Raw genomic sequence first — 27,641 nt, forward strand, 5'->3', positions numbered from 1 at the left:
GCGCTATTCAAAACAACTCAAAACCTATGATATGGTCTCCATTCGGTCTCAGGATACATACAGTAGTCACGGTTAATTTTATGTCTTAACATGAAGTTTTTAAGCATGCATTGCTGTGTGTGAGCTCTGCCACAATGGAAAAATAGAAACAGGTTATGATACCAAATGACAATAGAAGATAGAAGAAAATGAGTGTCCATGAAAGGGGCAGATGAGGTAGAATCTATGATCTGAGCATCTTCCCCTTTTTTGCTGAAAAACAAGACAGTTGGCTCAGTGCCAGCAGAGATGAGTGGAGCTCATATAAATTAGTTGGCCTCAAAGGCAATATGGATGGCTTTAGAGTTGCATGGTATTGACATAGCTCTACTGTAGATTGCAAACTTTTTTATTTGATTGTGGCAACATGTCTTGCAAACTTGTGAGGCTGAGAGCAAATTGACCCCGTTTTGATGGTAACTTTTGAGAAATTATCTGATTGAGAATTATGCCACAACATTTTGGTATTCATCTGGACAGATGTGCAATTCAACCCAGGCATTTCACAGCTAAATTTGGCAAACTACTTTAGAATAGTGATCTCTAACTTGTAGTAACAACAATAATAGCAAGGAACTTAGCAACTAAAGGAGCATTAGAAATAGATAGAACTCTCTCGACGATCAATATCCATTCATCAGGTGCCTGTAGCTATAAAGATGAAAGGCAGCATTACAAACAATATTTTTTACAGACAGTGTTACTCTAAATGTCCTCAGGCTTTTCCAAGGCACGGGGAAGAATGCTGCCTAAACCTGAATGTTTTTGGATGAAAAACGAACAAATTCCTGCCTACAGTTACACTGAGCACATTATTAGAAATATGCAGAGCTAAATCTGGGAGTGGGGTATGTTGATCTGAAGCGGATAGGTATCTGAACTGAGGCTTTGGTGCCACTTTATCAACAAAAAATGTTTGTGTGATAACTGCTGAAAAACTACATGAAGTTCTGGTAATGATTATAGGAACGAGAGATGGCCATAAAAGATAAGAAGTGAAATTGAATGTGTTTCTCTTGGGCAATTACTTGACTTGATTATGTGTTGGCATGGTACCTCATGGAAGAACAATTTGCTTTAAATCTGGATGAATTCAAAACACAACATAAAGACTCAAGTCAGGAGATCAGGTCACATTTCTTAAATAATTTAATTGCAAAAGGGTCTTTTAAAAATATTTCTACAAGAATGCATCATCATTTTTTAGTAATTTGTTTTGTATGTCTGCACCATTAAATACATCTTAATGTTTTTCAAAGAGGAATTAACAATTGCATTTCTCAGCGCTTTATTCTGTCCCCCCTCCCAGTTCCACTTCCTTGTAAGAAGAGGGTTTTTTTAAAAGTGACCAAAAGAAAGATGTGGATTGGGCTTGTTAGAAGACAGAAGAAAAGACAGTACTGTATATATTTATTTAAAACAGACAACTGAAGAACAGAAAGTTGTAAGTGAAGGGGTTTCGGGAAGGGTGGGAGTGGTTGTTTGATGATCCGTGGAAGATGTATAATAGGGAAAGGAAGGTGGAAGGAATGTTGGGATAGTTTGAATCCTATTGGCACACAGAGATAACCACATCTGACAACACCTAAACTCTGCTGATCAAAGTTTTTGTATGAAATGGCAATCCTTTTATTTCACACACTCTCTCTCTCTCTCACACACACACACAAACATAACAGTCCATCTTAATTTCAGCAATTTGCAGTCAGAAGGATGAACAAAAAACACAAGAGAGTGTGTGACTTTCCTCTCTGTGAATGTTGAATATTAAACCCTCCCATGAATGTGTGAAAATCCACTTAAAGATTAATTGTTTTCAGTTGATGTGGTGGCAGTTTAATCATTTTAAGATGTGCAACAGTGCCAGTTGAGCTCATCACTCACAGCCGGTTGACTTTGGTGAACACAACTCCAGAGCACCATGTGTACCTCATCAATAGTTCATGCAAGATACAAAGCGCTGCCATTTTTCATGAGTGGGCATGTTTGCCATCTGATTGTGTTTAGCCCCCATATGCCCCCCTTCTCTATTTTTATATGCATCAACTGTGTCTTTTTTTTGTGTCACATGCAACTTTGCAACAGTGGGTCTCAGCTGATTGAATGACTGAGCTGAGTGCAGGAAGAGGGAGTACTATTGTATATTCCTGGGAGACCTGGGGTAAAAATTAGCTTCTTATAACATTAAGTCTGCTCTTCTGTCATCTCTGAATGTAGACTCTATCACTCTTTTCCATTCAAAATGCTGTTTTGCTATGGAGAGAAACAAAATAATTCTGCAGAATGGTATCAAGGAAAAAATGTTTGCTCATCTAACAGGCACTTCCAACACTTTCTCATCATCATACCAAATCATGCTGATGATACCGGCGCTTCTGATTCTCAACCATTGTATTAGAAATCTGAACTCACACTTTGATGAAACACATGTAAGGATATGAGACTTATTTCCTGTATAGTTTGAGTACACAACAGTTAAATTATTACTTGATTGTGTACTACAACTGTTACAGGTTAGTAAGCCCTTTACAGAGTGTACTAGCAGTAGTGAAAACGTCTGTATGTGGAATAAGATTAAACAATATAAAATGGGAAACGCATTGTTCTTTTGCATAATATCCTCCATGACTTTTGAGGGGACTTAAAGAGAGGCTTACAAAAGTAATATGGCAAGACACACTGCATGGCCACTAATATTACACTATCATTACACACCTAACTAATAATATTCACATATTGCATTGATCAGCTCCAACCCAAACAATATGAAGACTGACTGGAAGATCACATCAGTGATAAAGCCCCATCCCTTTCATACCTTCAAACACCCCTCTGTGAGAAGTGCAAATAGTATGGTCTCCGTGATGCAGCTGCTATCATTTAGGATGGGGGGGTGCAGACTTTGGTTGTCTGCGTGCCAGGGCTGTTGATCCTGCACTGTACTAATCATGCAGCAGCCTGAGCTGAGACAGGATGATTGCAGGCCAGACAGGAAATGAAGAGAGATAATGATAGGTCAGCCCGCCGTATGTCTGCGCTCGCTGCGTGCTCGTATCGCAATGCCAGATTGGCTGCTGCATTAATCGACCTGACAGACAAAGACCAATAGGTTTCTCTTCTGACAGCTCTGGATTCTCTGATGAGGATCTTGTTGCAGGGAGACAAACTGCAGGTCTAGTGAAGGAGCTCCTCCACCTCTGGGGCAATTGAAGTGATTGGCAGGTAGGCCATCATCTCTGGACCTTCTCCCTAAAGATTGCTTAAAACTCCTACATAAGATGGGTTGGGAAGATCCCATTGTTGGAGGTGATGGTAAATAAGTAAAATTAAAACATAGGTAAACCACAAAGATGCCTTTGAGTGGTTTGCAGGAGGTTTTGAGTTGAAAACAATATGCCTGGAAGACGATTAGTAACAGCTCAGTGCTTCACAAATGCTCTTTATGCTGAGAATGAGAATGGATTGGGGAAGCTTAATATCCAGTTCAGGTGGCACATACAAACTTGAACACACCTACATAGACACTCACACAACAATGGACGGAGAGTAAAAGGGCAACATGTTATTACCAGTAGTCTAACCATGGGTGTTGTTCATCTCTTCCTCTCTACCTCCTGACTTTCCCCCTTCTCTCTCTTCTTCCTTTGCTTTCTGTTAATTTCACTCTGAACCAAACATTTCACAACAGCACTTCCATTTTGTCAAAACACCATTTTTCTTTTGTTATTTATCGTATTTTTGTTACAAAACATGTACAGGCTGTTTAGAACAACAACAAAAATACAATATCCAATTTCTATGCAATTACTTTTGTTTAATAATCATCAATTCATTAGGTGAATCCTCTTGGAGTTTCTCTTCCTTGTGATTGTTCCAAGTCCACTGTCCCAAATGGCCTACAGTCCATCTGGGTGTTGGTGGGGGTCGGGGGTTGGCGGGCGAGGTACAAATAAATACATAGGACAGGATGTCAAGAAATTAAAACAAGAATTTTGATTATTTCTAAATCCAGATAATAGTAAGTAGAAAGTAAGGTGTCCGTCATGGTTTTTCTCAGTTTCTGCATGATTCATATATATATATATATATATAATTTTATATATATATGTATGTCCAAAGTTAATTTTTTTGGATTCAATAAAAAAGAATGTTTAACAGTTGTCCACAGAATATAGCGTAATTGTTTCAGATATATTTGCTCCTTGTCACGGTTCAGTTCATGCGTTAATTCTCCACGGTGGCAAATAGCGGAAGCTGTATTGTACAGTATACTTGTGTGCAACTTGACACACTCGCACATCCAAGCACACTTAATCACACATACGCGCACACATGCGCACACGCACATACAAAAACGCACACAAAAGGCCAAGTGGTCTATCTATAGTGTTGCCACAGTCCTTGTCTCCCCTTAATCACATAAAGCGTCCAGTGGGGGTACTTAGGTTTGACCGGCCATTTTGAAAAAACAAATCTCCCAAAAATGTGTAAGAAAGCCAAAAAAAGAAAAAAAAAGCTGTGTGGACAAAATAAAAACAATTTATGTGTAAAAACACAGTTGATGAGTATGTGATCTCAAGCTGTGGAACTATCCTGACTCACTTCAGGTCAGGGTGAAGAGGTCATCTGGTGACCTATTGAGGATACAGCAGCCAAAGCAAGTGTCCAAAAATGTGGCTGCCCTCCTTTGACCTTTTTGACCTCTGTCATCTTCTTGACCTTTGACCTCAGCCCATCTTATTTACTCTTCCACCACCTCACCCTTCTCCAGCAAGTGCCCTTTTAGATAACACACCTTCAATATGAAGATGGACAATGACACACGTGCACAATAAAACAACTTCAGAGAAAGAATTGTCCTCTATCTCCTGCGGTTCCGAAACACCTCTGCTTTTTGTTTTGTTTTTTATGTGGGTGAACATTTGTTGGATTTTTTTATACCATGGTGTTCATTCTTTGCAATGTATTACGTCCATCAAAGCTGGGTTGAGAGGTCAAGGGGAAGGGCTCTTGCATGAGGATCAGAGTGTGACATTTCAGTTACAGGGCTAAGGCCAACCTCACCAAAACACACATGCATGCAAATGTCAACCCACACCAGAGCTGGTGAGGCACGCATGGGATATAAGGGGGTTAACTCTTCTTCCGCTTTCAAAAACACACTAATTCTGATTGGATGGAAAAAGAAACAATGACGAATAACAAAAAAGCAGGAACAGGAAATGGAAGTGGTAGTGAAATGAAGAACAAAAAATAGTCAGAGGCACTGCAAGCCAGTTTCATAGCGTCTAATTGGCAGAGATGGGTCAGGCAGCTAGGGTTTTCCAATGGCTCTCTCTGGCATAGTTCCTCCCCCCTTTTCCTATCTGGCTGTCCTTCGACTGCATCGGTCTGTGTCCTGTCGCTCACACCTGAACAGGAAGTGTTTGGTTCATCTGTAGTCTCATGTCCTGAATGCTACCAAGAATCTTCTTCTGATGGCCAGCCAACGTTACCCCTATCCGCAGCAAGTCCCTGAGGAGTGAGAAAAAAATAAAAACAGGTGTCTCAGTCATAAAAAAATAAAAAGTAGGCAAACATCAGAAGTCCAAAGTTGAAGTGCAAATTTCACTTTTCACCCACAAGTAAACACACACTCTACCAGGTGGGAACAGGGACAGGCAATCACCCATAAAATGGCTTCCAGAGGGTATGTCAACAAAATGGGGACACTTATCCAGCTATAGTGAATGTTGGGCTTAATGCAACATACTTCTGTTGCCCGGCAGGTGGGCAAGAAGAGGGGAGTCAAAGGACCATAATGTGATAGTTAATGATGAAAGAGCAAACTCTGCTACTGTTTGGCAGCTGGCATACTTCACAGAGTCCACACCAGCTTGCCATTTAGCTATAGAAACAGGGTTGGGTTTTTTGTAAGATACTAGACAGATTACTCAGTTAGGAGCCTGTCATTCATACTTTGAATTAGTCTGTGTCAGTAAATCAGCTTTAACTTGGCCACTGTTGCACAACATTCCTCAGTACTTACTAAACTACAGCAAATAATACTGGAAAGTGTTAATTAGTCTTTTAGCCAAGGACTCACACCAACTATAGTGTGATCTTTAATGTAAGAAGAGGGCCTTAACCTTGGGTTGAGGGTGCAGTGGGAAAATATGAAAATGTGGACATACAGTTGACATTACTACACCCTTAAAATAGCCTGGGAGAGCGCACCTGCTTTGGCCGTCATTAGTCAGCCGGTATAATCTAATCATCGTGGCCATGTTGGTTTAACACTGTACAATAATATCACGAGAACCTCTCTTTTCCGCTCACTTGTTTGATTTCCCCAGTTGATAGCTGAGGAGAGAACGGACGGCGTCTGGGGCAGCGATTAGCTGACTGTTGTGGCTCTGCCACAGTCTGCGTCCTCTCCATTCAGTCACACACACAGACACACACACAAATACTGGATAATCTAATATTACACGCAGACACCATACACTCTGCTTGTCTCAATGACTTCGTGGCCCCATTCATTTTAGTAGAAAAGTGTGCACCTAAACCCACACATGGACAAACACACACACGCATACAGTACGTGCATGTCCACACACACACACACACACACACACACACACACAAATCCACACTGCACATCCATCCTCTCAAAAGCCAAATAAGGGTGCATCACCGCAATTTCACACAAATAAATGGTGTTTTTTTGTTTTTTCATATTTCACAATCCCCATCAGTGCAGCGATGGAGGATGAAATGATAATAAATGGGCACCATTAGAGGAATTACTGGCCATTAAGGGCAACAGAGAGCCACAGTACACCACACCTGTCAGCCTGGCCAAATTGAAACAAATTACCCCCACCTCCATTGTCTATTATGCAGCTAATGAGGATAATTTATTTATCATTATAATCCTAATTCGTTTATTTGATCATCAGTGGCCTCCAATTTCCATGACTTTCATTACATCATTTCCTGTATGTAAACATGGCAGAAGGTGGGTGAGTCATCAAGGTCAACTGGAGATCGTAGTTAAGGAAGCAGCTACAAGTGCTTGCTGAAAAATTGTACTACACTGTTAAATTGTGTATTTGTTGATTGTGTATCCGATTTGTTCGCTTCTGAAGCAGGTGGTTGGTACTAGTCCCCTCCTGATTACATAATTCTCCCCATTCTACAGCAAACCTATCCTGATTGGTCAATTACATACCAAATTAAAGAAAAAGCATGGAGGATCTTGTGTTTTCTTATTTTGTACTCCTGCATAATCTCTCTCTCATGTCACTTGGCAAGTTGTGTTGCCAGTTAATCTCACATTTTTCTTAACTAACTAGAGTTAATAACAGTAAAAGGCATGATACTGTATGTCTTCAAGGCATGATTTATCTTCATAGCACAACAAATGCATTTATGAAATGTCTGCTAAATGTACCAATATAGTAAAATATTTGCTTTTTTTATCCTTTACGCTATTTGTTTGATGTCTGAGCTCAGAGCCCCTTTTCCACCTCTTATCACATTTAATTTAGCCATAAGACAATTTTTAGTCCCTCAAGGTCAATCTGTAGAACACTAATTTGACTCTCAAACTCAGTCCAGTCAATCACTTTAGGCCTGATTAGCTGAATCCACTCCCTATCCACTCACTCTGCTGTCATCTGGGCCACCAGGTCAAAGGAAGCAAATCCGGCGTTGACGAAGTTGTCACGATAGCGGCTCATCTTGATGGCATCCAGCCAGTCCCCCACAGTGGTGAAAGTGGTATAGTCTGGCACACAGCGGTCAAGCAAGGGCTGGGATACCCTACATTTGGGAAGGGGAGGGAGGAGGGAGAAAGAGAAACAGAGAGAGAGAGGGTTAAGGTCGTTATTCTACTGCCTCTATCGGCCAACCTCACCCCCAAACGCCCCCCGCTGAGCGCCACCTCTCCATTTCTCCACCTCTCCTCCTCCTCTCTCGTCCCCTCTCGTCCCCTCTCCTCTCCTCTCCTCCACATGTAAGGAGCTGTGTGCAGGGGGGTGGGGGCGTTGGGGGGCACTTTTATGACTGTGGAGAGACTGGCTGGAGGTTTGGGTGGTGGATGATGGCGCTGCAGCTGGTGAGGCGAGGTGGTGTGTTCATAGAGCAGATGTCAAATCTGGTCTTTAATGATGACTACCCATATTGTAATTTACAAGGATCATATCAGATTTATGTTAAGAAACTATAATCATTTGCTATCATTACAACAACATCATAGTAACCAAGTGGGCTTTTTTTGTCAAAAATATTTGACAATATCTGATGTAAGAATGCGGAATGTCCCATGTTTCCTATATGAACCAATATGAAAACCTGGAAATATCTGGACAGCTCTCTTCCCTTTTATTGGTTAATAAACAGGCTAACTGTGTTGCATAATGACTGTTGCATAATGACTGACAAAACAGAAAAAAAGATTCCATTTGAAATCTGATTTGGTGAAGTGGTTGTACTGAGTTGCACTTTCAAACCATCTACAAATGTGGTTTAAATCTCAACTGGAAAGACTGGATTCCATACAATTTTGCTGGTCAGCTCAAATCAGATTTGGGCTGCCTGTATGAACATGAGCTTAACATGATAAGCCTGTATGCTTTATAGTACATTGATGTACATGATAAGCCATATGCTTTATAGTACATTGATGGTTCATTTACAGCACATTGTCTCAGGGTGTATTTGAACGTATATGCATATGTTCTTTCTGGAACGTCATCCGAGGTTGGCTAGACAAAAGGATGCATGCAACACAATCCCACAGAGCTGAACAGACATTTTGGGAAAATTCTTTCCTGTGATAATGAAGAAATATCTGTGGAATGTAAACACAGATGTCATTCGCATGTATGTGTGGTTGCATGGTAGGACTGACTCGTGAACCTGCGGGCACTGGCAATACACAGAAAGAGTGTTGTGACTATGCATCTATGTGTATATGAATATACTGCAGGCGTGTGATTTAATCGGTGTGTGTGTGTTTGAGTGTGTATTCCTGAAAATGTGTGTTTTGCATGTTACTGCACACCTGTTGACAGCCCAAAAGGGCCTTTCTAAAGAAGAACCTAACCCCCTGTGCTGATCAATGCTGTAGATAGAGAGGCCACCTCGGGAGTTTTAATAAAACTGTGCTACAACTCAGAGCAAAGTGGAGTGGATGAACAAGGTGGAGGGGAGGATAGGGAGGTGCAGGGAGGTGAAGGAGGAGAAACAGATGAGGGAGCAGGTGAAGAGAAAGAGCACCACTGTCTCCCCTCCTCTCTGCTCTGTTGATCCCTGTCATCCTTTTTGATGGCATTAGATTCATTAACAATTAAAAGAGGAATGGAGAAAGAAAGAGGGAGAAAAGAGAAAAGGCATGGAGGGGGAGTTAATAACAGTGATACAGAGGCTCCATTGAGTGGTGTAGATGGAGTGATTTTTAATAAGGCCTGTGCTTCAGAGCCCAAGGCCTCGGGCCGTCGTTAACGCCAGACTCTGGCTTCTCTTAATGGAGTATTGTTAGTCCTCTTTCTCTAAAGTTGGCTTCAAAAGGTTCCAGATCGTTGTTGGCCACATGTGAGCCACAAGCAGAAACACAGCAGGAAAGCTGGGTAATATTGTACGTTTGCTAGTGAGACAGTTACAAGCCAAGCCTAAATTCAAGGTCAATGATTGGGACTGTAGCAGTTTCTCCAAAGAGTTAGGTCTGTTAAAGTGTTTTGCATTTTCAAGAAGTTTAGAAGAGTGGATGTGATTCATTTGTCAAGTGTGACTTTCTGCATTTACAACAGAGACTCAACGGTAAAAAGATAAACACAGAAAATGACTCATGACACTGGTGAAAGAAGCCTAACATCATCAAAGCTCAATTTCTCATTACACTTTACACCTACAATGCAATATGCAGTCATGTCATGTGCACATAACACACACAACCAAAAGACTTTTATGCCAGACAGTGTTAGCTAACCTCCAGCCACCCTTCAATACCGACCAGGACAACAGTATCATCTCTCACTCCTCCCTTGTTAGGTTTGTCGGCAGGAGGCCACCTCTCCACTGGCCCGTTTAAAATCTCGTTAGTGGCTAATTAAAAGGCGCTTTTTTGCATCGCTTTAATCGAGCTAATTAACCGCAAGCTTAATCTTCTAAGAACGTCACTCCAGTGGCCAACCGAGACCCTGGTTTCCCCCATGAGCCCAAACCAGGATTGTCTGCGGCCCTCCCTTAAGACAGAAAGACCCTGATGCAGGGACAGATAGGTAGGTCATCCCCCTCCCTATCGCTCCAACTCTGCCACCTTCTATCCTCCAAATTCTTTCCAAGAAACAGGTTGTGGAGGGAGGTATTGCAGCTAAATGTAGATGTGACATCATTGATTGAGCTCCCAGTTGGCGGGGGAGTTGCTTTAAGGGCTGTATTGAGCGATGGTAATTTGGATTTGCATAATGGCCCAGGCTGCATTTGTGAGAACTGAAGAGTTGTATGGGAAGAAATCTGCACTTTATAGGAGTTAAGAGATTGTTACAGCTCAGTCAGAGTGACTCACGTACACCATATCAACTTGTATAAGGAATATTTGCACAGTGGAAATCATTATCGTAGTTGCTCTGGCTCAGGTGCAAATGAAATGGCTCGGCCAGTACTCTCACAGCTGAAAAGTCAAGTGACTTAATTTAATAAAAATAATGACCTGTTACTGTAATCTATCACACAACTCCAGCAAACCTCCTCCAACATATGAGGAGAAGATCACTAATCCACCTAATAAAACGCAACAAGGACCTCCAGGGAAACTAAAAGAAACAGCATCATGACTAAAGTCTATTTCTATAATTACCAGCTCCAACAAACATACACAAGATACCATGTTCTTTAAAGCTTTGCTTGACAGGGCTTTCATACTGATGCTGAACTTATGTGGCCAACATACTTTTTAATATCACAATACTACAACTTACCCAGTGGACTGTGTGCTGTTGGTGACCACCTTGAGGCTGGCAGCATTGCGGATAAGCTTATCAAGCGTGGCCACAATCTGGGTGAATTTGGGTCGCAGGTTCCTCTCTTTTACCCAGCAGTCCAACATGAGCTGGTGCAGTGCTGTGGGGCAGTCCATGGGTGGGGGCAGTCGATAGTCCTGCTCCACAGCATTTATCACCTGAGGAAGGACGACAGAGAAATCACAATCATTTCTAATCACAGAGTACGGTGTAGAGGGAGGACGGACAACACAAGGAGAAAGATGGGTCGATGAAAAGAGCAAGTGAGGGAGGACAGAAGAGGATGAATGAGGGAAATGATGGGAGAGTCAGAGATAAACAGGAAAAACTGCTTTAGGGAATACATAGAAATAAGGGCCAGAGAAAGATTAGCTTTAAGTGGTAGTTGTGGGTGGGTATGTAGAGAGAGAATGGCTTTTGGATAGTGATAGCAGAAGTGGTTGAAAACTGTTACAATTTTAAATATCTACATTTATATTTTCTACTGCAAAAGGCTACTGATGCTGAATATTTCAAAAGAATACTATATACTGCATATATGTTACATTAAGCATGCATATATCACATTATGAAAAAAAAATCCTCATATCAGCTTACATCTTGATTGCTCATGTCCCAGTACGGCCGTTCGCCATATGACATCACTTCCCACATGACAATGCCGTAGCTCCATACATCACTGGCCGAGGTGAACTTCCTGTAGGCAATTGCCTCAGGAGCCGTCCAGCGAATGGGGATTTTCCCTCCCTGTGGATATGCGAATGAGTAGGTGAGCATGAAATACTGGAGGGATGGAGCACAAACACAGAGTCGCACACATACAAGAGGGAGAGAGAGGGTGAGAAAAACACAGTCTAAGGGACATGTTGATGCACAACACATGGGTGCATGCTGTAGAACCCAAACACCACATACACACAAGGTTAGTAACACAGTTACAGGAAATGATATGTACAAACACGTGTGCTACAAACTGTATTTTTCAACATCAATATATCACCATCATAGAATTATTTCATATAACTCCCAGACAAATTGAACTGTAGGTGAGTTGATTGGCTTCTCATGCCAGCTGTGTTTTTCAAAGTAAAGAACACACTTCCCAATTAACAGCCTTGTTTCCTATCACCAAGAGACTTGTCATGCCTCACTCTTTATGGCATTGCTCTGGGTGTTTTTTTGCATTTTCTTTTGCTTTACTAAACACGGTATACATGTTGGAATGGAAGTGACTTTTCAATCAGCCTAAATCACTTGTTTTATGATCTGCCATATTCAGAAGGCTTTAGCTGAGTTGGACAGGAAGAAGAGAGCCCTTTTCCTGTTTTGAGAAGTCAGGAGACCCAGAAGCACAAAAACTAAACTTTTGCATACAGGCCAGAGGAGGCTGCCTATCTTTATACTAGAGCTCATGTTCATTTATGACAATTATACTCAATCTCAAAGGACCCTTTCCTATGTGCCTTAACCTGCTTTGCCAATTTTATATGTTGTGTCATTTGAGAATAGGAGCCAAAATCAATCTTTCATATCAGACATTCTGGTAATTTGTCAGCGAAGGATCTTGTCAAATTTCTGAAAATCTGCTACATCTTCAGTGGAAACACAAAGCAACATGTCCAGGTAAAAATTTTACATAGCCACCAAAGTGTCCAACTGTTTCCCACCTGCACCTGCCATCCACAGTGAGAAGAAAAAAACTCCTTTTCCTTCCCATAATGGTCATGTCATCTAGGAACAGACTTGACACAGATCTATTTTTTAATACACTCATACATTGCAATGTTGTGGATTGATTTGTAAAAGGAGTTTAAATTAACATAATAGTGATGTATTGATGTTAAAAATGTTACATGTAGCAACTTTAAACATTGATTCAAACATGAATACACTTACACAAACACATACACACATTTATACCCTGACTCACCAGGGAGCTGGTGTACGTTGGATCTGTAGGGTCATCCTCGAGGAAACGGGATAGGCCGAAGTCAGACACCTTACACACCAGATTACTGTTGACCAAGATGTTACGGGCAGCCAGGTCTCTGTGCACGTAGTTCATGTCTGACAGGTACTTCATGCCTGCTGCAATACCACGCAGCATGCCAACCAGCTGGATCACTGTGAACTGCCCGTCATTTAGCTGGCAAAGTAAGAGAGAGAATGACATGGATAAATTGGATTGTAGATCAAGGTTGCTTATTAAAATGAATATATATTTGTCTCCTTTTTACTTTTATTTGTCCTATCTAACTTTCTTTTTTCAGTGTCTCTTACAGTACTTTCTTTGCATATGTCCTCATACCTGCATTTTTCATCTCCCATCACTTCACACTGTAAAATGTTTCTCTTTTCTACCTATCCATCCTCCATTCCTCCCTTCCCCTTCTCTGGCAGACAACGTATAATGTGACTTTGAGGCAGTGATTCATTGGAGCTCTTTGTAAATGTCACCAATTGCCTGTATGCAGCATTTGTCAGATATCCATTGTGGGCTCTGCAGTAGAGCTTAAGAAGACCTTTTATGGCTCCAACAAAAGTGAGATAACTAAAAGCAAGATCAAGCTGATTTGGATGAGCTTATTTGCTGGATAGTCTTGTATTATTGATAAAAGCACAGATACATGTTTTATAGGGAGTAGCTAATGTTAGAGCTATTCTTGTGTGCAATGTGTTTGTGTGTGCCTTTTTTTCTCACCCTTAGGAAAGAGTCCAGTGCTCCATTCTCCATGAATTCGGTCACAATCATCACTGGCCGACTCTTGGTGACCACGCCCTCCAGACGGATAATGTTGGGGTGGTCGAACTGGCCCATGATGGAAGCCTCAGAAAGGAAGTCTCGCCTCTGGCGGTCAGTGTAGCCCACCTTGAGAGTCTTGATAGCTACGATGATCTCCCGGCGCCCAGGCAGCTTGAGGCGACCGCGGCACACTTCCCCAAACTCTCCTGCGAGAGCCCAGGTGAGACAGCCAGAGAAACGGCAAAAGAGGAATAGGAGAGATGGAAGGAGAGAGAGAGAGAGAAAGAGGGAGGGGAGAGAGGCATGACGGAACAGTGGAGGAGAGTGGGGGAAAAGAGGGGAGAGGGGACAGTTAACTGGTTAGAACCAAGGAGCCAGGGAAGGGTAGCAGGAGGGGTGGGACAGGGGGAACTGCAAAAGAAGCCAGGATTCTAGGCCAGTGTCAAGGGATGGTGGTGATAGGGGGAGCATACAGTGACTTTGTGCTGTTAAGCTACGGATTAAAAGAAACTGCATGGTAAGTGTGAGGCATGATGACGGAATGTGAGAAAATGTAGAGTTGAAATAAAATGCATGTTGAAATAAAAAAAAAAAAATGGGTAAAGTAGAGGCAGGATGAGGAGCTGAGGGGAACAGAGGAGGAAGAGGGCAAGGATGGGGGGGGGGGTGGGGTGGGGTGCTAAGCTTCAGAGGGGCTGGAGAAGCGGGAACAGGAGGAGGAAATAGGTGGAGACAGAAGCTTGGGCGTTCTTGGGGTTGTGGAGGATTTACGTTTAGAGTCTACACCAAGCATGTGCAAGAATAATTAAGCAATGAGAATGATGTGTGTTGACATGGGTGCAAAGGTGACAAAGTGGGGGAAGTCAAGGGGAGATGGAGGAATGGAGGGATGGATTGAGGAAGGGGTAGAGGAGAGGAGTGGGACAGGGAAGACAGGGGTTGAGGGTTTGTCACTTTAAAGGCGAATGCTGGGAAGCGACGGGTTTCAAGTAGTAGCCTCAGCAGTAGAAGAGCTGTCGTAGTAGTAGTAGTAGCAGTAGTAATGGTAGTAGCAGAAGCAGTAGTAGGGACTCCCATCTCTGCCATCACAACGTCCTCCATTTTGGCTCAGATACAATACTAAGAAAACTCAACCTCACTTGGCACAGTCCTGCAGCTTTTGAGCAGATATATTACTATCAAATATATCAAATACACAAAATATTTTACTATCTACAACATCAAATGTTAGGGAGGGTTTCTAAAGGAGGGGACACAACCACATAGTGGAAGAGGTGTAAGTGCCAGGAACAGGGGTCAAATATAGTGATCCAGAAGAAGCCCACTTTAATTAAGAGGTTCTCAAGATACTTAAAAGTGGGCAGGGTCAGAGATGGCCAATCCTGGACTAGAAAAATTGTAATATCGTATGCCCCATCCAGACGGGATTAATATTTCAGGGGGATGCAGGAGTTAAATATTAGCCATGCTCCTTTGTAAGAGGAATTGTGTTGTACAACCCAACACATTCCCCAGGCTACGACACATAAAACAATTTAACATAATACAGCTATAACCCATTTGATAAGCCTGTAGGGTCAGATTCTTCACATGGGCTTTCAATAACAACTGTATGTCAGTAATCAAGTAATGGGTTTGTTTAAAATTCTTTCGTTGCACCCCACAGAACTTAAATGTGGGTGACTGCTGAAATTCAAAACTTGGAAATGGGGAACTTCATGTGCAGTGCATACTCAGAGTTACATCTTAAAACACAAAGTGTCTATCTGTATAGGAAGTAAAAAAAAAATGGAAGGCCAACAAGTGTGCCAAAAAACAAAAGGGCTGTAATTAATACTGGAAGAGATAAGAGCAACACCACACACATCCATTCCAGCAGGATTAAAATCTCCCCTAGAGAAATAAATCCTGTCTGTATGGGGCTATAGTCTTGCATTGACCAAAATCGCCCATTGCTTCCATTAGATTCAATAAGATTTTTCAATGAGTTAGAAATGACTGCTGTTTCATACTTATTTAAACTAAACAAATGTCTAGTTTCCAGGATTGGGCTCCCTTTTTAGGACACGGATGAAATGATAATCCACCATACAAAAGGTTTTACAGCTACTCTAAATGCACATGGCATAGTAAACAATGTAAGGGTTCTAGGACTGTGAGTCACGCTAACGTAAAGAGGACATACTGTAGCTAGTAATGCTTAAAACACAGGAGAGTGCTGAAGACATCTGTAAGCCTGGAAAGGGTTTCCTAAGAGGTGACGAGTGTGGGAGGGGAGGGAGCAAGGAGAGGGCTAGCGATGAATTGAGTGAAAGTACCGCTTGGTGTGAAGTCCTCTAACGGTATGGCCTGGAGGTGACTAGCAGTCTTTCCCCTGTAGCTCAGGAGCTTTGGTGGGTTACCTGCGCCAATGACCTCCTCGATCTTCACGCAGGAGACATCTATTTCCTTGGCAAACTCGCGCACGGCCTCGTTGGGGTCCTCATAGGTGAAGGGGTCAATGTAGACCTTCATTCCCGGCGTTACTATAGGGGATTCAGTGGCAAGAACAGGAACGTGAATCTATGCCATCAGATAACACTATGTAAAGATCTGAAAACATAGTCTTTAAGTATAGATCAAAGCAAGATCATTTATAATACTTTTGTGAGCTATTCTTCAGTGGTTGGGGATGCTCAGTCATTGGTAAGTTGAAGTATAGAAATACTGCTGTTGGAATCTGAATAATGCAAAAAGGAGGGGCATCTCAGCAAAGAGACTTACTGTACTGCTGCAGTTTCTCTGTGTACTCCGACTCTGAACCGTTTCTCTGCTTTCTGTTGAGAAAGATGAAAACACAAACTGAATCACGTGGACTCCACACAGCAGGGTGCAAATACTGGAAAGGAACAAAGGCATAAGGAGAAAACAGATCCCTAATAATGTCTGCAGAGATGTAGCCACACTACGCTGCGGCTTGGTGAAGATGTTTTGTCTTTTTGCATTGGAAGCAAGGGATACACTGTAGATAAAGATTGGATCAATGCCTGGTAGTAAAATGATTCATACTTGGGGACTGTAACACAAGTCTAAACAAAAGGATATCATACCATTGTGTGAAGCAGCAAGTGAAAGCCATTCAATTTCGGTACCCCAAAATGAGCAGCCGAGACAAAAGCAGACTCAAACAGCAAGCTCAGCTGCCTTGCCTTCCAGACATTTCAGTTGTTCATTTCAATTCAATCTGACTCTTATTTTGTCCTCATGGACTCTCGCTGTCTTGCTGTCATTCTCTCTTTCCTTTTTTTATCCATTTCTCCTTTTCTCTTTCTCCCATGTTTCTTAGTTTTTGTATCCTCGTCTTCCTGCATCTGTCCCTTCTGCATTGGGGGGGTGGCAAAGATGATGACAGAGCGATGGGGCTGGGTTGTTGAAATTACATGTTAATGTGCTTCCTTTGTTGTCTAACCAGTAACCAGGGCAATAATACCCGATGGTGATTTGCATCTTATTTCAAATTCTTATTCGGTTCCGGAATATGCCGAAGCTCTGTGCTTTGTATTATTACTATTTTCTCCTTCTTCTGTGCCTGTGTCAGAGCAGCAGCTAAGCCAAGACACTGAGAGAGACACAATGTAGCGGTGTGAAAATAGAAGGGAGCGAAGAGGCAGGAGGGAGAAGGAGAGGAGGGGGAGCCAGGGAGATTATTATTCAGTCTAGCGTGACCAATGCCCACGCTTGTCAGCCGATGCCTGAACTGGCTTGTGGAGGGAACCCAGTGGGCGCCAGTCAGCAGTGGGTGCCAACCTTTCACACATATATACACACATGCACTGCATTTGCTTCTTGACAAATGAGTGGTATAAGGATAAACGAGTGTGGTTAGGGCCAGCTGATGCAGTATCAGACTTTCTGAAATGTCTGAGCAGCCGCTCGCATCTTCCCAGTCAATTGGGCCCAGCAGACAGGGATGCATCTGGGTTCTTTGTGGTCAGGCAACCACACAGTTGATTCTAAGTGCCGGGCCATGAGGGCAGGCCTATCAGGCCCAACAGCTGCTCTACCATGCTGTGTCCAGTGAGCAAAGTAGCATTTTGGCCAAAGCTGTTTACTATTCACAGATTCAGAAGGCTAATCTGGCATTCAGTGGCCTCACAGGTGGCACAGGAATCCGCTGAGACTGTTCTCGGGTGGTTTGGAGGACATGCAAACAAAGTTGACATTTGAAGCTATCTCAATTGAATTTCAACTTGAAGGAAAAATATTTTCCACAACTGTTTCTGTAAGTCCTTGCTGTTTTAACATATTCTATAGGCCAGAAAAAAATAAATGAGTCAGTGATTTCCCACACTGTTATATACTATTGATACCCCAGTCGCTCATGCTCATCTTTCACGTCTTCTGACTTTTTGAGAGGCTGATAGAGGAGTTATATTCTGACCTGAGGCAGACGATAGCGATGACCACAACTGCAATGATGAAGACCAAGGTGGCAGTGGCTGATCCCACGATGAGTGGCAGCTGCTCCTGCCAGGACTTGGGAGGGTCAGCTTTAGGGGTTCAAATAGAGAAAACGGTAACTTGGAGAACTTGTCACAAACATACACACACACCAGCTGCAATCCATTTGTATAGCTCATTTGTGTGCTCTGCCATAAGTCTGACTATAGGCTGCGTGCCTCTCACGCCTTCTTCAGAATTGTATGCTTACATAGGTAAAACCATTGCCCTCTTCAGGCTGTATTAAGCAGAATGGGAGAACAACCTGGGACTAATAAATGTATTTATGAAGACCGCAAGATAGACTATTCAGTTCTTTTACTTTGACTTCTTAATGATGAGTATGATGTAAAGCAAGAGTGAGGCTGATACCTTGACTGATTACTAGGAAATGGTAGATTTTCACCAAATTATAAGTCAATTTCTCTGCAAGGATTTCAGTTCTTTTTTCATGAAAAATAGGCATAGTAGCTTCTAGCTCTATAAGCTTTTGAGCCTCCATTATGTTCATAAGCTTATGCACAGCACTACCATAGAGGTATTGCTGCTAAGCCACAAATATCCCAATATATCCCTGGGCAATGAAGTAGGTATGGGAGTAACATACTTTGCAGATTGGTGCTGAAGTCGGCTGGGCTGCTGTAACGGCCGTAACCGGCCACTGTTCGGGCACGGACCTGTACCACATAAGGCGTACCAGCCTTAAGACCTTCAATGCGGGCGTTGCTCCGTTGGGCAGTCATGGTATGAGCAATGGCCTCACCCTGATCCTGCAAAGACAAAGACAGTCAGTGATGAAAACAATATCAAATAGCAGCATCCCCTGTGCTGTCCCATTCATCATCATCCCCTGTTCTACCCGCGCTGACATGGCTGACCAATCTAACCATGCAGGCGGGTGAAAAAAATATGGAGACGAGAGCGAGAGAGACAGATTGTAGCCGGTGTGCTAATCCAACAGGAGAAGAGCAAGACAACAAACAGAGCAGATATACACAGAGAGTCTTTGTTATCTCCCAGAGGCAAATCCAGTCACAACTCTCTGGGCCCCTGGAAAATACAGAAACTTTCTAATGCATGGATTGAGAAAGGATGGGGGAGAAATGGAATTAGGGGTACAGAAAAGGGCAGAGCATAAAAGAAATATGGGAAAGGATTGGGAGGAGAGAAAGAGAGAAAAAGAAAGGAGGGATAGAGTGATGGAAAGAGGGGAATAAGTAGGGGAGGATGATCACACAAGCTAAGATTGCAAATGGTGACTTGCCTCACTGCAACCATGTGTTTATCAGCAGAGGCATTGTTTTCCACATTTACAGAAACACAGTTGAAACAGAGACCATGCAAGTCAAGGAAATTGGATTGAATTAGAGGCGTTGACTTACATTGCCGCTTACCTTCTCATGGTACTTAATCTCATAATCCAGAATGATTCCGTTGGGTTTCTCTGGAGGCAGCCAGGACAGGCTCATGGTGCTCGCTGTGGCCGCCATCAGGTGAACTGTGGGCACTGCAGACGGAGCTACACAGGGCAAAACAAATAAAGGAAAATCCGCTTTATTTATCGTTTTCTGTGTTATGTCTTTTCAAGTTCTATGCCCTTTGTGTGTCCACAGAGGCCCAAATACAAAGTCTTAGGCTGTGGGCTTTGTGAAAAGCTTTGGCCAATAGTTAGTATGCAGAACCATTCCCCACTAATGCTCAAATTCTCCCTCCCAGAGTCCTTGGGGAGGGAGAGGGATGTCTAATTCTCCTGTGACAAGAGAATCAAACTGCAAAACTGATGGATAAGTCTCTGGTACATGCAGTTCCCTCAACCATACACAAGCTTAGAAATAAGCGCACACATAAAGATGTAAACTTTTCACACATTTAACTGCATGCTTGCTGAACTACTGCTGCACTTTTGCTTCATACTCAGGAAGTGTTTGGGAACAGTGATGTTGTCCTCTGTTTGTAGCCTTCTAAGCTATAAGAAATCATATGCATTATGTACTGCACATACATGTACTGTTACCACACAAGAAAATGTGAGCACACTATATTGAGTACATAATTTATATAATGTGCACACAAATACACAAATAGACATGCATGCATTGCACTCACAGAAGAGCACAAAACACAATGGCACTCCACCCACCTGAGCTTTTTATGCTTTTTTCACATGTGCCTATTAATGGCCAAGTGCTGTCTGCCTCCCTGTTACTCTTTCCTCTTTTCTAAGTTCAGGCTTGTTCTGTACCTCTGACTCATTCCCTCCTCTCAGTCTACTCCATCGCTTTTGTTTTATAACTTCAACTGTCTATCTCCAGTGGTACCTTCACTTCAAAAAGTTCCTCACTTTTTCCTATACTCATATAATCACCTTCTTTAATTTCCCCTTCTGCTTTTCCTTTTCACCACTGCAGACCTCGATCTCCGCTCCTTCTCAGTCTCTCTCCCTTTCTTCAAGCTTTTTAATCCCCAGTTTTTAGTTCTTTGATCCTCCCCCTTGCATTTCCTTTCTCCCTCTGCTGTCTGTGTTTGTGCCCAGACATCCTTCTGTCTCTCTCTCTCTCTTTTGCTCCCCAAACTTTACCTTCCCTGCCTCTTTCCCTCCCATGCCAGCCCCATCCACCCAGACCCTCCACGTCTCTTTCTCCCCCAGAAGACAATGCTTCCTAGGCAGATCCCCTGGTTACTCTAGCCAGGGGATTAGGGGCCCTCCTCCAGCAGAAGACGTTGCAGTAACCATGGAGGTGGCATCTGGGGCTTATCACTGCCCTAGTATTTATTTTGGTTCTTAAAAGGTGAATCCACATGCAGGGATGGTCTTGGGACAACACCAGGGGATAATCTGATCACAGTTGATGCTCTCTTGCCCCCTCCTTTCCATTCACCTCTGTCTCTGCACCCAACTGACCTTAAGCAACCAAGGATGGACAGTGGTCCCTGTCAGCCCAGTGCTGGACCTCTCGTAAAACAATGAGGCCCTCACATGGGGCTCTGTAGGGCCTCTGGGTCCTACACCCACAAACATAAGACATTCCTAAAGCATCTTTTAAGGGCAGGAACACAAGGTTGGGGGTGCAGAGAGAAGAGAGAGATGATGGGGGAAGGAGCAAGGGATAATCCTTGGTGTTGTCTAAGCCTGCAGAAATAGCAAATTTAACATAGTGACTAAACACATCCAAGGCACAACTTAAGAGCCCTGGGAGAACCTCAACAAAGAGACCAACTCACAAGAACAAAAGTGTAGAGTGTGCTCAACAGCACTGAAATTTATTGAGGTCATTTAAGGTAAACTGAACCAACTAAAATTACCAAATGTCTTAAGTAATTGCAAAAATGATCTATCTACCTACCTACCCACTTACCAACCCACATACCTATCTACCTATTTTAATTCAAAATCATTAACCCTGACATTTAATGTACATCATACATCTCAGTGTTATAAGGAGCCCATGCAATAGCTTATCATTACCCTTAGTTAATCTGTATATAGATCAGCTGGGTTTCAGTCTTCAGAACCCAAAAAATTTCATCTCAGCAGTGATTGCTACATTGGCCTAGTTACTGTTGCTGCTGTGGGTTGGAGGAACAGTGGGTTGGAAGCAGTGGGCAGCTAGAATACTGAGGGTTCAACACTTTGAATACGCACTGCCTCGCTATTGCTATTTGCAGCAGTGTTAGTACAGAGCATACTGTGGGCGTGTGAAAAAGGTCCCTTTCTAAGCTCATTCAGAAGAATGTCTTCCTTCTCAATCCCTGTTCAAAGAGAAAATATGTAACATACTCCTACATGCATACAAGAAATTGATCTCTACTTCTTAAGCGCAGAACGTATTCTCTGACATTCCTTTGTATCTTTTTCCAGACTTTGAAAGTTGGCCGTGCCTACAAGTTCAATATCGATCTTTGACAGGTAGCCACAAGGCTGCAGCTGCACCTACCGGCCTGATTTGTGGTGATGTTGACTGTAGAGAACTGAGGTGTATAGGGGCTCTTGATGGAAACACCGTTGACCGCCTGGATCTCGAAGCTGTACTGTGTGTGGGCTTGTAGGTTACGGATGGCCACGCGGCGCTGGGTCAGGCCCAGGTGGCGTGGCGAGATGTCAACGTTGTCGTCACACCGTGAGCACATTCCCCGCTCAGGCAGGCACTTCTTACATATGATGTTGTAGAAGATGTCGTCACGGCCACCCAAGTCACGTGGATCGCTCCATTCCAGCACGAGCGAGGTTTCGTTCACACTGGAGATGACATTGCGTGGTGCCGAAGGAACAGCTGCAAAAGGGAGGTAAAGCGTGGATGAGATGAGGAAAGGTTTGGAAGGAGAATGAATTTAATCTCCATGCCCAATAGGTGTAAAGAAATTTGTCTTGGTGACAGTACAGAGACAGAGACACGTTGATAATAGACAGAGATTCATATTGTAAAACACAGTTTACATATCATTATGTACACATACATTCATTATTCCATAGCTATCAACACAATTCATGACCCATGAATTTTCCTTGTGCTTGGTATTAGTAAATTTTTCATGCATTAACTACAGCATTTTTTCCTTCCACATAACAAGAGGCTGTTCCAGCAGATCTTCAGAGAAAAAGGAGAACAGGAGTTCAAATTTGAATTGCATGCTCATTTCCACTGTGTCTGTGTGTATGTGTAAAGTGCTGGGGGGGGACGAGTGAGACAAACTATTGGCAGAGCCTTGGCAATTCTTATCCAATTACCGGAGCCTTATCTCTCACTGCACTGTGGGAGAATCAGCTCCCCACCCCAGCAACAGAAAAAAGGATCTTCTTCTCTCTTCACCAGCGAATGAATTAGCTCATGTTTGTGTTTGTGTGCGTGTTTGCTCTTAATGAAGGCACTGCTACTAGAAAAAATCCTCCACTGTCTGTAAAGAGGTGGCAGCATTGAGAACAGACTTCATGGAGAGGCGGGTGGAGGTTGGATAAAGTTCTGGATAACGTTGGGAAAGCAAGAAGACTTGTTTGCCATCTGTGTGGTGTGGTGGGCACGTACTCCTGAGGGCTTTTATCATCCATTGAGGGCATAATTTAAAGAGGGACGTTTGGGAGAACATTTACCACAGAGTCAAGAATTTTGTTTATGGCTAACAATACATTTGACTATTGTCTGAATATGATATATGGGTATGATAATGGGTATAACCCCATTTCTGTATTTTGACTGGAAACAAGAACACGCAGGAGTTGTCTGATTTTCAAAAGGATTGCAATAACAGAATTTCACATGATCACTATGACTTCCAAACATGCTGATGCTAAGCAGTCAGTTGAAAGTAGTCTTTACTTACTTGTACAGGGGGAGTCGGGAGAATCAGTGTCTGAGCGGTAGTAACCGTTTCGACAGGAGCAAACGCTGGATGCTCCTGAGCTGGCACGGCTGTTGGCTGGACAGGGCAAGCAGAAGCTGTCTCCCTGTTTGGACTTGAAGGTGCCAGGGCTGCAAGCTGATGGCAAAAGAGAGAAAAAATGGAAAGAGAAAAGTGTGAATAACAACTTAAGATGTTGACACTGAATTTAATGTTTTAGGAAGTAGCCATGGAGCAGTTGAAGGGTTGTATGGGATTGTAAGGATTGTAAAACTCTTTTTTTTGCTACATTTATATTACATTTGTGTGAGTCACATTTTCCAAGTGGGCAGTAGGCCACTCTCATTTTGGAATGAAAATACTCCATTTTACTTTCACTAATCTCTAGCTTAAGTATGCAAGCGTCTTCAACAGGATGTAATGTCTTTAGTGGATAATTTGATGGTCACATGGTCTGCATTTGAAAGACTGTTCCAGCTCAATGGTAAACATTACCAAAACATCTTATTTGATGTGTTTAGCATGTGTTTGTTTATGTAAATGTGTGCATGTGCACATGATTTGTTTTTGTCCCCTCAATCCCACATGTTCTCTTTTCCCTCACTTAAGGAGAGTGTATCTTCGGCAAACTGCAGTGGAAAAGGAGAGGGGCTTTTGAGCAGCATGTAGCTGTTTGCATAAACCCATGCTCACATGAACAGAATGTCAACCCAAATTACATACACCACTCTCAGAGCCAAAGCGCTGGCATGTTGCTGTCATTTGAATTATTTTATCAAATACATATAAACATACACAGACAATCAGAGAGGCACACGTAACACATGCTGATGTGTACACAAACATTGATCTGTGCACAACTGTGCAAAGATACATGTCTGTACCAAGCAGCAACCTCCTGGGCTGAAAAAATGAAGCCAACGCGGAAGTGCCAAACACTGCAGTTCTTCAAATGGCCACTTGAGGCTGGCTCCAAAAGTGAGTCAATCTCCATAAGCCCTCATGTTAAAATGCCCGGCTTCACAGCAGAAATAAACATGTTTACAGCCTGGTACAAAAATGGTTTTGGTCTCTATAGCTAATTTTCCAGTCCATGGCAACTGTATGGGTATAACTCACCCATTTAAATTATATTAAGGCTTAAAGTTATGCATAATTAAGGACATGGCCACTTTGACTGACAGGTGGTTGCTGTCACAGGTGGCTGGTTTCAGCAACCAGGCTTCAATCGGCCCGCCTCATCTCCACCCACTCCACATCTTTGCCCATTTTTGGATTAGCTGGGAGCCAGCAGAGTCAGGCACTGCCAAGATGGTGTCGGATGGAGCCACCATACTGAGCTTCACACTGACTCTTCAGAAACCTATGGGTCACGTCACGGAGACTACATCCGTATTTTATACAGTCTATGGTCTGTACACACACATAGACACACACCCACACACACCACCCTGGCCTCACGTCACTTCAATGTAGTCTTCTCAATGTTATGAGGCTTTTCTCAAAAAGTATGTCTGCATCCTTCTATCTTTGAGATGACTCCCTGTACAGACCTACACAAAACTACCTTCAACATAGTTTTACCTAAACTGGTTCTTGATTGGTGAAGCCTAGCTAATCAGATGATAACACTGCTGGCCTTTGTAAATGTCCTATCTCCATTTATAGCAGCTGTTTGGACGTTTATAACTCAGGCGATAAATTGCAGACATTCAGGGAAACACTGACAGCAGCACTGTGATCTAGAATACTTTGGGAGGCTCTGTATCTTTGATAAACTGTCTCATTAAAAGATGAATGAGTTTGTCGCAGTGCTTAATAAAAAAAACGAGAGCAGGTGAGACAGGGGCCAAGAATACAGGGGCCAGTTGATTAGCCGACCCACTAGTGTGTTAGCTCATCAATGTCAAGGACACACTGCTATGTTTGTCCCTCTGAATGATAATTATCACCATAGCTCTTAGGTTTGTTTTTTGCTCCCTGATGAAAACAACCAAGGTTGGATGTCAAATCTATAGCAGACCACTTCCTGCTCCTGCTGTTCCCGTTTTTGAAAGATCAATATTAGCACAAAACCACCAGTTGACTGCATCGTGTACATTAGTACTGAGTGTATTTGTTCTTCCACCATTAATCAAAGTCATCCACACCACTGGCTAACAGGAAGTACAGCTTGATAAACAGATAAGAAATGACCTCGAGTTTTACCAGGTGGGAGAACAGCTTCTTTGAGTTGGTATCGTGACCCATGCGAGTTCATTTAAGTTCACTCAACAAAAAGTAAACTACAAGCAATTTCTCAACTCACAGGGGATTATTGGTTTTTGAACATGTTAACCTAACGAAAGATGTTGAGGGAGCATTCCCATTAAAAGAAACTTTTTTTTAGGGAAGGGCTAAAAGTGCTGATCAATCACTTCAAGTGAGTAAAGGGGTCATCCTCTTCCTTTCATCCATTTTCCCCTTAGAGGAACCACTAAAGAATGAGGAAGAAAGAGAGACAAGGGGCTAGAGAAAAAGGGAGGGAGAGGTGGAAGAGGTGGAGGCATAGAAAATGCTAATCCTGCAGGCACTTTTCCCCCCTCTTCCCAACTCCCCTGTGTCTTATCCTCTCATGCAGAACATAGAGCTTAAGGAACTGATTAGAATGTATGCTGAAATTGGAAAGTGTGGAGCATGAAGAAAAAAAGTAAAGAATATTGGGGGTGAAAAATGTGCAGCAAAAGAGTGGAAAGGCAAAACAAGGCTCCTCGATTAATATTAATGCAGACATCCTTACTGTAACTCTGGTGGCGTATTAATGAGAGCAATGGCCTTCAGATTAAGAAGGAATGGCAGAAGGACAGGTAAAGACTAGTACAAAGAAAGGGAGAGCAATGGTGGTGTAACTGGAGGAGATACTGCATGTTGGAACAAGGACAGAAAAGCAGAGAAAGGAAGAGTCACAGTGAAGAGATGATGAGAAATGAGTATGGAGTTAAATAGGGGGAGAAGAGAGAAAAGGAGAGTGGACCTGAGGAGAGGTGATGTGCGAAGAAGAGAGGGAGATTTATCCCTTGTTGTTTCCAGTGAAGCTTGATTAGAGAACATTTTATCAGGGCCCAGTCACCAGGGCTTTAACCTTGAGCTGCCAGGAACAAACAAATGAGTTTTTAACCACACACACCATGCTTTAGACTTACTATGCTCTCTCTTTCTTTCACACACACATACACAAACATACACACTCTCCTTCTAAAGGTGAGCACACATTCAATGTTTAGGGTCTGCCAGAAGCTGCCAGTGTAAAGAATCCAACCCCTCTCTGCCTGATCACCAGTATGGGTAGTGAACTAAAGGTCTTCTCAGCCTCATCGCTCTCTGCTATAAGAAGAATGAGCCCTCTGAACCCAGGCAGGCAAGGATGACGCGCAAACCATACATAAACTGTACATGTAAAGACACCTCAAAATCAACCCCGCTGATCAATAATCCTGCCAGCTCCCCTCTCTCTCTCATTCTGCTGTCTCCATTTGACCTACGCACCCTAAGCCTAATTTTATGCTCCCATACCCTCAACACATGCGCATTTTCCATTTATCCTTCCCTCTCCTCCTGCTGTCACCTGCACTCCATTTCAGCAGAGACCTTGCTGTTTAAATTCACCTTGCTCCCAACCTCTGTGAACCCGTCATGTTTTCCATCAGAAACCATCATAGGGCCTTCCAGCTCTCAGAAACAGACAGCCTCCCCTGCATTTCCATTTATTTAGCAACCAGCTGCCAGGCAAAACTGAGGTCAGAGGAGTGAGCAGTCGCCTGCTGACAGTGTCATCTAGTTTGTATTATTCTGCCTTGTAGTCACTGGATAATTGTGTTTCAAAGAATATAAGGCACATAAATGGCTCATAATAATGTGGCAGCTGGACAATCCAGGGGTAGAAGCTTAACCTGTAACCAAAACAATACTGATTCAATCTCTCCAACAATCAGTGTGTGTCCACAACAGTCATGTGTCTAGATGAAGTGTCATTCAGCAGGACTTTGACCACTTACTACTCA

General features: G+C 42.8%; 1 protein-coding gene across 12 annotated transcripts in view; it reads right to left on the reverse strand.

The window, feature by feature from the left end:
• Nucleotides 1-1,432: 1,432 nt before the first annotated feature.
• LOC122877517 (ephrin type-B receptor 3-like) overlaps nt 1,433-27,641 on the reverse strand; it is a 62,177-nt gene continuing 35,968 nt past the window's right edge. The window contains exons 4-16 of one of the 12 annotated variants that reach the window (XM_044199160.1): nt 23,584-23,739; nt 22,203-22,538; nt 19,650-19,786; nt 18,875-19,037; nt 18,209-18,317; nt 16,552-16,604; nt 16,107-16,313; nt 13,747-13,994; nt 12,976-13,191; nt 11,643-11,828; nt 11,004-11,203; nt 7,690-7,845; nt 1,433-5,553 (exon numbers count right to left, since the gene is read on the reverse strand). In XM_044199160.1, the coding sequence (XP_044055095.1) occupies nt 5,445-5,553; nt 7,690-7,845; nt 11,004-11,203; nt 11,643-11,828; nt 12,976-13,191; nt 13,747-13,994; nt 16,107-16,313; nt 16,552-16,604; nt 18,209-18,317; nt 18,875-19,037; nt 19,650-19,786; nt 22,203-22,538; nt 23,584-23,739 (2,276 nt within the window). In that variant the 3' untranslated portion in view covers nt 1,433-5,444. Of the gene's footprint in view, nt 5,554-7,689; nt 7,846-11,003; nt 11,204-11,642; nt 11,829-12,975; nt 13,192-13,746; nt 13,995-16,106; nt 16,326-16,551; nt 16,605-18,208; nt 18,318-18,874; nt 19,038-19,649; nt 19,787-22,202; nt 22,539-23,583; nt 23,740-27,641 lie in introns of all 12 variants that reach the window. The other 11 variants (XM_044199158.1, XM_044199167.1, XM_044199162.1 and 8 more) reach the window with 11 other exon arrangements.

This window comes from Siniperca chuatsi, linkage group LG6 (assembly GCF_020085105.1).
Source record: "Siniperca chuatsi isolate FFG_IHB_CAS linkage group LG6, ASM2008510v1, whole genome shotgun sequence".
NCBI lineage: Eukaryota > Metazoa > Chordata > Actinopteri > Centrarchiformes > Sinipercidae > Siniperca > Siniperca chuatsi.